General features: G+C 44.4%; 1 protein-coding gene across 3 annotated transcripts in view; it reads left to right on the plus strand.

Annotated features, from left to right (window-relative positions):
- The window catches only part of LOC306931686 (protocadherin-15-like), a gene marked incomplete at its 3' end in the record, with an annotated part of 360,480 nt that overhangs the window by 294,184 nt on the left and 52,662 nt on the right, over window positions 1–13,634 (plus strand). For all 3 annotated transcript variants that reach the window (XM_079513231.1, XM_079513232.1, XM_079513233.1), the window contains 2 exons: window positions 3,463–3,603; window positions 6,355–6,467. In XM_079513231.1, the coding sequence (XP_079369357.1) occupies window positions 3,463–3,603; window positions 6,355–6,467 (254 nt within the window). The remainder of the gene's footprint in view (window positions 1–3,462; window positions 3,604–6,354; window positions 6,468–13,634) is intronic.

The following is a 13,634-nucleotide window of genomic DNA, read 5'->3' on the forward strand; positions in this document are numbered from 1 at the left end:
TGCCTCCGTCTTGTTCTCTTCATGTATTATCTTCATGGATTATCTCCCTCTGTCCAACATCTCTATGACTGTGCACCAGTGAGCCAGAAAAGCAGACCAACAACCTATTGCCACTTCAGTACCTTTAACAACTGGACTGTACTGTAGCCTATCCTCCCCATTCTGGGCAGCATGCCACCATGGGCCGGTTGAGTTTAAAAATAGGAAAACAGTCGGCGAATGATATATCCGATCCGCAAGACTGACCATAATATTCCACCACTGCCCCTGGGGGGGGGGGGGGGGGGGCTGGGCACATAGCAGTGTGCTGATGTCTAGGCAGAAACCTCTTATCTCCCGTTTTTTTTTTTTTTTTTTTTTCAGCTTTTTTCATAAATTAACGCCCGCCGATCACACTACAGCGTCAACCGAGAGCATCAAAAGTAGCATCTGTTTGTCGATCTGCTGCTTTTTGGCAGTTTTTGAATTTGAATCCTGAAAAGTAACAACTAGTTTTGGACATATGAGGTTTACAGCCAACGGAGACGATAGTGATGTTGTCACCGAAAAGCCTGTGCCGTGCTGACAGGCATCTTTATGTATTTATGTGCTGCAGTGAGCCCCCCCCAACCCCTGGTGATATGTTGGCCTTTTCCCAAGAAAATCCTTAACAGCTGTGATGGTTCTCTAAGATTTATTTTTTTATTTTTTTTAAATTCAAGGACCTCCAGTTCAGTTTGGTATCCATTAGGCACTGTTGAGTAAACCAAGTGGACCCATAAGTGTCCATTTGGTTTGCGTCGTGTCACGTCGTGTTTCGAGCTTTCAGATCTCTTACCTTTGATGCTTTTGTGTGGCGCTGTAGTATGATCAAGCTTGAATTTACGAGAAAAAAATGTAGCGTTTAGTCTGTCTTCTGGGTGTGCAATCAGGAAAGCGTAGGCAAGTGGTTCCTGCATGGTAGGCCTACCTTTACTTTACTTGAGGTTTGCAAGTATACTTTATCGTTGCTGTCGGGCAGAAACCTCCTATCTCCATATTTGTTTATTATAAATTAACACCCTGGCGCCTGATGGAGGGGAAAGGAACTGGTTGGAATAACGTGTTCCTTCCATGCGCTACGTCCAACCAGGGAAACTCCCCTCTGTCATGTGTAAAGGAGCAACTTGGACACTCAGGCATGAGGGAAGCATGAGTTCAAGTCCGTTGCTCTCCCCATGTCCCCCATATATGGGGACTAGGTTGGCGGAGGGTGTGTAGAGAGCCCAGGATCACATTAGATAATTGACACGGGTGAAAAAATGGGTTACAAAATCGTGGGATGAAAATTTAAGATAAAGAAATAATAATTAACACCCTGGCCTACTTGATCCCACTACAGCGTCACATGAATGCATCAACAGTGGCAGATCCGTAAGCTTGAAATGAGATCTGCTATCTTTGCTACTTTTGAATTTGAATCCTGAAAAGTAACAGTATTGGACATTTGAGCCGGTTTCCACCCGACAGAGACGATAATACTTCTCCTCCACTGCTTCAGAGAGGCAGTTGTACTGTTTTTAGTACTACACTACAATAATTTGGCAGCTTTCAGTTTGTTAGTACTTACATGTACTAACTATATATTAAAAAAATCTACCAGCTCATCAATTTTACTATGGTACTATACTGTTAAGAAGAGTACTGTAGTAGTTTTGGACTTTTACTGAAGTCACATTTTGAATACAGCCATTTTACTTGCTACTTTTACATAAATAATAAACAGAGTATTTCATCTACCACTATACGCTATAGGGAATGTTGAGGTGTTTGTACAGCTATAGTTAGTAGTGACAACTGTGTAGATTTTGATTATTATTACAAACAACCACTTCAGCCCTACAGTATATACATTTCGTCCATTTGAAAATAGCCGATCTACAATCGGTCTCCTACGACGCATTGTGAGCTTGTACAGTAGATTTGAAAACTTGCAAAATGGGTACATTCTACATAATGAGTACTTTCTACTTTGGCTACTTTAAGTACATTTTGAAATACTCTTTTACTCGCAAAAGAGTATTTCTACATTGCAGCATTGATACGTTTAATGATGCGAAGCCTGCGGAGCTATAGTTCAGGCAGGCAACTCGTGAACGCGCCTACCTGATCAGGTGACTATAGTCTCATGCACTCTTTACCTGATCAGAGCGACTATTTAAACCTTTCTGCCTACCTGCTCATTCCTGGCTTCTCTCCTGCTGTGCGGTCGTGCGCTGCTGCTGCTGCTGTCTCCCTGCCTCGCTTGCTGCTAACCTGCTGCTCATGAAGTTTTTGCAAATCCCACCACCTCCCCAGCATCCACCTGTGTACAGGCTCTGTTTCTAGATCCCCCTGCATGGGGGTCTTATTCATTCCCTGTAACTCTACTTGCCTTATAATTTAACTAAAATGTTAATGTTACAGGGAATGAATAGGGACAGAGCCCTGATGCCAAACTGCTTCATATATCTATGCTCAATAAATATATATTCTAAATTCACTCTAAGAGTTGTCTGACTGAACTTACTGTAAGTAAAGATTGTGAGTATACCGGTTCCACCACTGGGGAACATGGTGCTTTAAAAAGATTCTTCAGAACCAGACCGAGGCGGTGGTGGTAGTGGGTGGGTCCAGAGGGGATGCATGTACTGAGCTTGAGAAGAAGATAGCCCTGAGATAATCAGCAATCAGGGAGCGTGATTAATCTTAATCAAAGGGTCATACTGGAGTCCCAGCTCTCATTAAGGAATGTAAGTGAGTAGCACTGGAGAGCAGAGGGCTGCTTGTGAATGGCGCCGTGCTTTAATTCCAATGGAAAGTGAAGAGGTATTAATCAGGGAGTAATAGTGATTTATTAGCAGGGGATGTGATGGAGGGGTCAGGCCTAATGACGGCTCCTGACAAGCTTTAAGAGTTGTTTAGCAGAGAGAGAGAGAGGAACTTTGCATGATGAATATCCCCCCCAAAATAAATGGCCCCTGGTAGATCTGCTACTTTCAGCTGTTTCAGGTATTTTGAAGAACCAACTTCTAGGGATCTGAACCAATTAATTTGGTTCAAAATTAGGCAGGGAAAAAACGAACTGAACCGGTTCAACCCTGGCAGAAAGGGGGCCTTTGAGAAGCAGTGTGGGTGTCACCCACTTTGGAGAAGTAGTTCAACAGATATAAGGTATTATTGAGGGCACTGTCTCTTTGACTATCTTAAATACCAATCCCATTGGTATTTGCTTAACACTGTCTTCTACCCGGAGCCATCCCAAACTAACAGTGTGTTTGCTCTACCGTCGCTGTTTGAATGTGCCTGTGAACGGATTAAAGCATTTTGTATAAAGGCCGCTATACAGTTAATACACCATTTACCATTTTGTGAATGATTATTAATAGCAGTATGTGTTCTTTCCTCCAGGGAACACCAGCCAGTTATGTGAATGGCTGTATTAATAGCATGATTCTTTTCCAGGATACACCAGCCAGTTTTGTGCGCTACAGAGTGGACGAGGAGTTGTCTCCATACAGCGGCAGCATCTTCGACGTGGAACCGGAGACCGGCCGTATCGTCACCAAGGTCAACCTAAATGAAGACCCTATGCTCGTCTTTCTGGTAAGTGATGCATGGAGTGCGTGCGTGCGTGCGTGCGTGCGTGCGTGCGTGCGTGCGTGCGTGCGTGCGTGCGTGCGTGCGTGCGTGCGTGCGTGCGTGCGTGCGTGCGTGCGTGCGTGCGTGCGTGCGTGTGCAGCATAATGTTGCTGTCTGGCAGAAAACTCCATAGTCTTAACTTTTTGTGTTATAGCGTAAATTAACTTCCTACTGATCGTACTACAGCGTCACACAGATAGTATCAAAAGCTGCAGATCCACAAGTTGAAAAAAGAACATGAGTTCTATAGTGGATCCAATGTACAGTAGTTCTTATTTATAAAACGCAAAGACACACTGAACTATTTTTTACTTTTACTTTATTTTTATTTTTTTCTGAAATAGCCAATCTACAAGTGTAGATGTGCCATTTTTGCACAACGAAGTCGGGCATTCGTTTGAAACATGGAGATACAAGGTTTCTGCCTAACGACAACAATATGATTGGACAATTTAGACAGGATGAATGCAGTCCAGGAAATGAGTACACTATTGTTTTTTTTCCTACAGTAATAATCACCACCAGCCTTTATTGTGCCAGTGGGATAACACATAAGAACAACAAATACAGCACAAAATAAAATCAATTTACATAGAATCCCCATGCGAAACAGTTTGTTTAATGCGGCAACAGCTGAATGGACAAAACATCTACTAAAACTATTTTTTTGTCCATCTCAAAGTTCTGCATTTCCGTCCAGATGGCATGATTGTAACATGACGGTTGAGAGGATGATCAGTGTAATTTACTATTGTACTAATACTATTGTGATAATAATAGCTCACATTTATATAGCGCTTTTCTAAGTACCCAAAGCGCTTTACTTAAAACACTAGGAACAAACTTTATTCAAGAAAACAAAACAAAAAACCAAAGCAAAACGAATACAATATCACTGCAAGGTTAAAAACATAAAAGGCTAAGCAAGGGATGGGGGGGACATCTTAACCAGACCTCAGTGGGGGAAAGCTATTTTGAAGAGGTTTTGAAGGAGAGGAGGGAGGGGGCAACTCTGAGATGGTTGGGGAGAGTATTCCAGAGGTTGGGGGCAGAAACATAGACGGCCCTGTCCCCCCAGGGGTGGTACGTGGTCCCCCCAGGGGTGGTACGTGGTCCCCCCTAGGTGTGGTACGTGGTCCCCCCCAGGGGTGGTACGTGGTCCCCCCAGGGGTGGTACGTGGTCCCCCCAGGGGTGGTACGTGGTCCCCCCTAGGTGTGGTACGTGGTCCCCCCAGGTGTGGTACGTGGTCCCCCCTAGGGGTGGTACGTGGTCCCCCCTAGGTGTGGTACGTGGTCCCCCCAGGTGTGGTACGTGGTCCCCCCTAGGTGTGGTACGTGGTCCCCCCAGGGGTGGTACGTGGTCCCCCCAGGGGTGGTACGTGGTCCCCCCAAGTGTGGTACGTGGTCCCCCCTAGGTGTGGTACGTGGTCCCCCCAGGGGTGGTACGTGGTCCCCCCAGGGGTGGTACGTGGTCCCCCCAAGTGTGGTACGTGGTCCCCCCTAGGTGTGGTACGTGGTCCCCCCAGGGGTGGTACGTGGTCCCCCCAGGTGTGGTACGTGGCCTTGCAGACCTTCAGGAGGTTGGCGTCACTAGACCTGAGGGGGCGGAGGGGGACATAGTGTTCGAGAAGATCGGAGAGGTAGGAGGTGGGGGCAGGTTATTGAGTGCTTTGTAGGTGATGATCAGGATTTTGTAGTGAATTCTTTGTTTGACAGGGAGCCGGTGTATGTCGTGGAGGACAGGTGTGATGTGGTCTCTGGAATGTGTACTGGTGATGAATTGAACATGGTGGACCCTCTTGTAAACAAGTGTAATGCTTAATTGGGTCGTCCACTCACAGTTAACAGTCTTTGTATTGAGTTTGTGCTTGAAATGTACTGTAATTCTGCAAACTGTTAATAAATATTTCAATCAATCAATCAAAGCAGGCGGGCATAGTTTTGGACTTTGGAGGTGGTGCCGTTAAGGATACTGTTGCAGTAATCAATCCGGGATGTAATGAATGCGTGGAGTGTTTCGGTGGCTGGGAAAGTCAGAGAGGGCCGGAGGCGGGCAATATACTTTGAAAGAAGGCAGTTCTTTCAAAGTATTTGAAAGAACTGAAGTAGTAGAAGTAGAAGTAGTTTTGGTGATCTGGTTTATGTGGGGGAGGAATGAGAGGGTGGAGTCAAATGTGACACCAAGGTTGCGGATGTGAGGGGAGGTTGTTACAGTGGAGCCATCGATGTTGAGTGTGAAGTTATGGATGGGGCTGGTGAGGGAGTTTGAGCCAAGTGATGGCTTTATCATTCATTTGAGAAAGCGTGGTGCGTGGGAAGGCCAATTATCTTGGAGGCAATGCATGTAAAAAAAGATATACCGGTAATTTATATTCTGTTAGCTTTATGAGCACTTTAACCCTATACACATCATTTATTTCAAAACAAATCTTGGAGAAAAACTATTGTGCTTTTTACTACACTGCAATTCTTTGTCTCTTTATTAGCATGCCAATACTCCTGCCTGGAAGACACTATTGCAATGAATGTAGACAGTAAAGAGTGTGTGTGTGTGTGTGTGTGTGTGTGTGTGTGTGTGTGTGTGTGTGTGTGTGTGTGTGTGTGTGTGTGTGTGTGTGTGTGTGTGTGTGTGTGTGTGTGTGTGTGTGTGTGTGTGTGTGTGTGTGTGTGTGTGTGTGTGTGTGTGTGTGTGTGTGTGTGTGTGTTCTTTTGCAGCTGTACGTGATTGCCTATGACGACGGGGATCCTGTAAAGTTCAACACCACCGTGGTAGAGATCACTGTGCTGCAGCCCTCCCGCATCCCCATCTTCACCCAGGAGGACTTCAGGTAAAGAACTCTTCTTCATGGTGGTGATCCTCAGCGGAGAAGACTCCTTCACCTGGTACATGCTTACTGCTGTAGCAGGCAGCTCCAGGTGATAGTGCTATAGAGAATATGCACATGCTTTTCCACCAATCTCATCTAGACTGAGTGGCAAAACATATGATATGAGCAGCACTAGCATTGGAGTTTGGAAGTGCTCGTTGGAGTTTGGAAATCACCCAGCGGTCCTGCGTACCTTGTGTTTTTTTAAATTGCCATAATGCAGGAGGAATGCAGGACGTCATTGCTTTATTGAAGATGAACGCTTCCAAACTCTGACACTTGATAATAATCACCTCATCAAACGAGGAGTCGACTCGACTGCAACTTTTACTGACAGCAAGACGACTTGGAAAAATCGTTAATGCCAAACGGTATAAGGCTTTTTGAAACAAAACAACCAATCTTTTGCATTCGCTTTGGGACAAATTGCAGCATTTATTCTCTATTAAAAAAGTATACAAAGCAGCTTTGTTTATATGTGCAGTAGGTCTAGCGGTCTACTCGGTACAGGTTGGCTAACCTTCTTTTATCGCAACAGTTCAGAAATCACTTCACATTGTTGTATTTCTATGGGAGTTTTTTTTTGTTTTAATCGTCATGTTTTCAAACTCCCTTTGGGGTGTGTGTAATCTGTGGGAAGTATGTGTGTCTGATGTCTTCTCAGTGTAGTGGGCAGGTGTTTAGAACGTGTAGCTCTGGATTCCACTGTGTCACTGTGTCTGTGGGTTTGCTCGCATTCTTTGCCTAAGCTTGGACCGTGTTGTGTCTGTACTTGGCGGTATACTGTGAGAACCCTGTGACTGTGTGTGTTGGGCAGTGGTGGAAAGTAACTAAATACATTTACATTTACTTAAGTACAATTTTGAGTTATTTGTACTTTACTTGAGTATTTCCGATTTCCAGTACTTTTACTTCTACTCCACTACATCTCAGAGGCAAATAATTTTGTACTTTTACTCCACTACAATTATTTGAAAACTTACTTACTTACTTTGTAGATTATTATTGCAAAACATCCATTAACCACTTCAGCCCTATATACATTTTGGTAATTTGAAAATAGCCGATCTGTGTTGCGATGTGAATTGTGAGCTTGTAGATCTGCTTTTTTGAGCGGCGCCTCCGCTCCATTACGCAGCTATGTAAAATATACAGTACAGCAACTTTAAAGCTATTGTGAGAATGCGACAGGAACTTGTTGCATTCTCAATAATGTATTCTGCAAATAACCGCCATCAGAGTTAATATTCGGTTAATAATAACGGGACCAATACAAAGCATCATATTTGAAAACAAAGTTAAACTAAGTAAGGAACAACTTTGTACTTGAATCTGTAATGTGTAACTTTTTTTAATGAATATTATTTTGTCCAATCTGTATCAAAAGGTCATGTCTCGCCTAGACACAGAAGCTGACATTAATTTTGACCCAATGGTCAAGATTTAATTTATCCCAAAACAACAAACAGGCAGGCTCTATGAGCTCAATGGTCAAAATGTCAGCACTTGTCATGCTGCCAAAGGGAAAGGGGGGCATTTGCATTTCTTTCACGGCGGTGTTTTACAGACTGGTAAAAGGGCAGGGGATCAAGCCCCCCTTTGATGACTGTGTGCACGTGCTTGCCGTACAAACTTCCGTGTTTGTAGTTTTGCGGTATGTAGCCTGGGTTGGCACTGAGACCTTTAAAGCAAAGCTGGTTAGGAAGTGGATTGATTCAACACGTGTAGACAGATCAGTCACAGTCAAGGTGGGGGAGACTTCACACACTGTATCTTTTCTAATAGAATTTCAGATGGCTTTTATGCATTAAACAGTCAGCATAAGTCCTGCCCAACCTGTCAACACTTCAGCTGAGGGTGTGCCCAACCTGTCAACACTGTGTGTGTGTGTGTGTGTGTGTGTGTGTGTGTGTGTGTGTGTGTCTGTGTGTCTGTGTGTCTGTGTGTCTGTCTGTCTGTCTGTCTGTCTGTGTCTGAGCACGAAAATAGCATGGTTGTTTTTCACCACCTGTGCGCAACCTAACACGCACATATATTTACTGTATATATGATGATTTTGGGTGTGACAGAGTACAGGGTACAGTAGAGGGACCCCCACACGGTAACTCTGTCATTTCTCAGCCGTTTCGGACGTGGGGCTGCTCATGTAAGGTTACAACTTACATGTAAGTTGTAACCTTAACTGCTGCGCCGCCTCTGGGCGTGACTGAGCTGCAGTGATTGATCAATGCGGCAGGGCTTGCTTTTCTTCCAGCTCGGAGGAAAGCCTGGTATTCGTTCCAAACTGGCCTGTGTGATCCGGTCTATCGCCACGGATACCAAAAACAACATACGGTGGTTTCGTTTTCCGGTGCCGTTTTGGTTCCCCCAATGCCCATTTACATGCTGAATCGAGTATTACTACTATTTTTTTCTCGCCAGTTGCTACGAGTTCAAATAAAATATATACCAAATGAATTCTTCATATAAGCTAAACTAAGGGCGGCTGTGGCTCAGGAGGTAGAGCAGGTCGTCCAATGATCCCTGAGTCGCGGTTCGAATCCCGGCTCCTCCTGTCCACATGTCGAAGTGTCCTTGGGCAAGACACTGAACCCTACATTGCCTCCAATGAGTCGGTCGGTGTAAGCTTGCCACCATTGGTGTGTGAATGTGGGAAGTGAGGACGCTGGCGTCGACTGTTCGCCGCTTCACCTCCCAATGTATGAATGAATGAACCATTGTAAAGGGCTTTGAGCACTTGGAAAAGCGCTATAAAAATGCAATTCATTATTATTACGCCGCATCAAGGGTTTTATTGGGTTAGGCCCCAAAGTGACAGTACGATGCCCTTGATCATCTTTTCATGCATGGCCAAATACATTTTGGGGGTCCATGGACATGAAACAGTTTGACAATCACTGCTCTGTCTGAAACATCCCTCACGGAAGATGTGTTTTTTTTTGTGTGTCACCACTGTTCTTCCTCTACTGTCTCGCCAAACCGTTCGGTTCTGGCAACCCAGAGGAAACACAAATGTACTCTAAACACGACGCCTCGCAATACTTTGTGTGAAGCGATGGCACTTTGTTACCGTGGCAATCTGGTATAATCTGTGCCTAGAGCTCCAGAGCACACAATTAAAACACCTCCGCTGCGACGTTGCCTGCATGACTTAATGATTTCTGCGCAGGCTTTATGGTGGGTCTCTACTCTCTCCCATCTGTCAGAGGGGAAAGTGGAGCGTGCTGTACGCACAGTCATTGTTGTTAGCAGAGAAATGAGCTCGCACTGTTGTAAGCACCGCTATCAGTGGGTGCAGCCAAATGCTTTTAAGAGACCATGTCTGTTTTTTTGTATAATTGCTTTAACCACTTTAAGGGGAATACCACTCATTTTCAACATAGAACCATGTCATACCTTAGATGTGTGGAAATACAAAAAAAATACCCCCCCATCCTCGCCTTCTGAGTTTTGTAGAACTGGAGAATGGCTTTGGCCCGGAACGGTGGATCTCACTTCCAGCTGAAACAGTGCGGCTTGAATATAAAATTAAGACTTGAATTATTTTGACTAAAACTATGATGAAAAATGTCTGTCGACTACGTTTCTTTCACCAACGAAAAGTAAATCATTACTAAATAATAACTAAGCCATGATCACTAAAACTAAGACAAATGCATTGACAATTTCAATAAAAACTTGACTAAAACGTTAGGGAGGGACTAGTGGAGATGAGATCCAGTAGAACTAAAAGAAAAACATTTTAATGTTTTGCTGTGCAGGCCCTATAGCAGACAGGGTGTTGCGCTCTGGAAATAGCAGAACTGCTGCTATAGTATAGTACTATGTACAGTTGGGTGCCACCGATATTGTCCCTTATCATTTGACCCATTTAGGCCTGACCTCAAAATTTTAAAAAATCCTTCTAAATCCTCCAGTTTTCTGAAATAAATATTTTCACGATTTTTCAAAAAATAGCAGATCTACAAGCTCGTAGCGCGCCACTCGGTGGCGCGCTATGAGCTTGTAGATCTGCTATTTTTCAATAGCTAAATTATAACATAATGTTTAAAACACCAAAAGGGGTTCCCGCCCAAAATGGGTTAACTGTCCTTTTGCGCAGATCATGCAAAACTCAGCAAAAAGAAAAGGACAATATCGATGGCCTCCAACTGTATGTATACAAACTGTTTAAAAGTGTATGATGTGCGTTATTGAACGAGGAACATTTGTCACATTTGTAGAATCTGGTCTCAGTCCTAAATGGGTTAAAAATCCCTCTGAATGCCTGAGATTAACCTGTGATGTCATGATATACTTTTTATTTGTGTTTTATTCACTTGGTCATTAAGGTACACAGAATGAGAGGTCTGCTCTGCCGGAAACATCGCAAAAAAACATGATGGCCATTTTTGTATATACCACACCATACAAATATAAGGCAAACATGTCCAAATTTCATCATGCTTTAAGTAGCATGTGACATGTCAAACTAGGGGGTTTTCATGATTCTGAATCCATTCCAAGCATTAGTTTTGCACGAAAAACACTCCTTTCGGCCATAGCCACTGTGCTGACCTCATCACATTTGTGATGACGGCTATGGCCGTTTTTAGGCCAAGGAGTGTTTTTCGTGCCAAAGCACCGGGCACTGCTGAAGAGAGGAAAACTCTTTAGCACCAGGCACCACTGAAGAGAGAACTCTTTAGCACCAGGCACCACTGAAGAGAATGAATAATGTCTTCCCCACCATGAGACTGACTGACTGCAGTAAGGTATGAGGCAAAGCTGTTATCTAGCAGTGCATGGGGGAAAAAGTACTCAAATGTTTTACTTAAGTAAACGTATCAATACTGCAATGTTGAAATACAAGTAAAAGTCCAAAATGTATTTGAGTAAAAGTACAAAAATCAGACCGGTCTGAAGTGAGTGGTGCAACAGCGCCCCCTGTTGGTACCCTAATCATACATAGGGACACAGAGACACAGCCATGCATGGACGGACAAAGCTGGGCATTGGAGTGGCTGCACCCTATGGTTGCACCACTCAAAAATATTGGCATCAAAATGTACTTAAAGAACCAAAGGTCTATCTATACTCGCAGTTTGTAGTTTGGCAAGTGGCCGAATTGTATATAGGGCTGCATGTTTTGTAATAATAATCAAAATCTACAAAGTAAAGTAACTAAAGTTTTCAAATAAATGTAGTGGAGTAAAAGTACAGTATTTGGTTCCTAGATGTAGTGGAAATACTCAAGTAAAGTACAAATACTTCAAAATTGTACTTAAGTACAGTACTTAAGTAAATGTACTTAGTTACCTTCCACCACTGCCCCCGGCCTACTATGATACACTCTCGCACGTCCTCTCCTCTCCTCTCCTCTCCTCTCCTCTCCTCTCCTCTCCTCTCCTCTCCTCTCCTCTCCTCTCCTCTCCTGTATATGGAGGAGACTCACTGGCCGCGCTGCAAAAAGTGCAGCTGAGCACTCTCTTTCTTTGGTTGCCTGCTGCTTATCTCCCCCACTGCCTTCACAATCTATTCCGAATCACATGACACTCACTTCTTTCCCTTGACACGACGCAGTTTGCTCGCCTCTCGGCTTCACCTGCCAAGCCCCCAATTCACTCACTTTTCCTCTTACTGTATGTCTCTCTCTCTCTCTCTCTCTCTCTCTCTCTCTCTCTCTCTCTCTCTCTCTCTCTCTCTCTCTCTCTCTCTCTCTCTCTCTCTCTCTCTCTCTCTCTCTCTCTCTAACCTCCTATATCCATAATCTAACTTTTTGTGATTTAAAAAAGCTTCAAAAGTAGAAGATCTGCAAGCTTGAAATGTGGTGCGAAGCGACACGCTTCGGGCTTGTAGATCGGCCTGTCTTTTTTATGCGTGTGCATGTTTGTGCACGTGCGTAGAGGACTTGATTGATTCAGTGTGAGGTATTGGTTCCGTGTAATTAAATGATCATTAGTCATCTATTACAGTACATCGACTTCGGTCTCAAACAATTGGTCGCCCCATTGATTTAATTGCAGTGTTTGTGTCCACGCAGCAGCAGTGGCAGTTTCTATTGTTTTTCTTCTTTTTTTCTTTTCTTTTTACATGCTTTTGGTAGCAGAGCAGAGCACACACTCCGGGCTGCAACAACAGTAATAATTCTGCCTTCATTTATTTTTACGTATAGTACTGTACTTATCTCCACCACAGCCCCCCACACTCTCTCTCTCTCTCTCTCTCTCTCTCTCTCTCTCTCTCTCTCTCTCTCTCTCTCTCTCTCTCTCTCTCTCTCCTTTGCCTTCACAATCTATTCCAAATCACATTCCCTTGGCACGTCGCAGTTTGCTCGCCTTCACCTGCCAAGCCCCCAATTAATTCACTCACTTTTCCTCTTACTGTATGAGATTTGGGGTATTATAACACTGCCCACATTCCCTGTAGCGTTAAACTCTTACACCTCATACCCACAGCTTGAGAACCCTGAGCGACGCCCTGGGTTAAACTGTTCACGTGGTAAAGCAGCCATGTCAGCATTGACCATACAGTTTATCTATTAAGCCACGGATCGACAAACAAGCATGGAAGACAGGTGCCCCACTAATCACCAAGCATGTCTTTCAGACAGGTGTCCCACTAATCACCAAGCATGTCTGGCAGACAGGTGCCCCACTAATCACCAAGCATGTATTTCAGACAGGTGCCCCACTAATCACCAAGCATGTCTGTCAGACAGGTGCCCCACTAATCACCAAGCATGTCTGGCAGACAGGTGCCCCACTAATCACCAAGCATGTCTGGCAGACAGGTGCCCCACTAATCACCAAGCATGTCTTTCAGACAGGTGCCCCACTAATCACCAAGCATGTCTTTCAGACAGGTGCCCCACTAATCACCAAGCATGTCTTTCAGACAGGTGCCCCACTAATCACCAAGCATGTCTGGCATGCAGACAGGTGCCCCACTAATCACCAAGCATGTCTGGCAGACAGGTGCCCCACTAATCACCAAGCATGTCTGGCAGACAGGTTTCAGTAATCCTTTGTGGTCTCCGAGCGAGAGACGGGTATCCGATCCATCACAACACACACTCCTAAGTAACATAAGTAACATTGGAGTTGCACAGGGCGGAAATCCTGTCCGGTACAATTGAATTAATCCTGG

This window comes from Electrona antarctica (genome assembly GCF_951216825.1).
Source record: "Electrona antarctica genome assembly, chromosome: 10".
NCBI classification, from domain to species: Eukaryota; Metazoa; Chordata; class Actinopteri; order Myctophiformes; family Myctophidae; genus Electrona; species Electrona antarctica.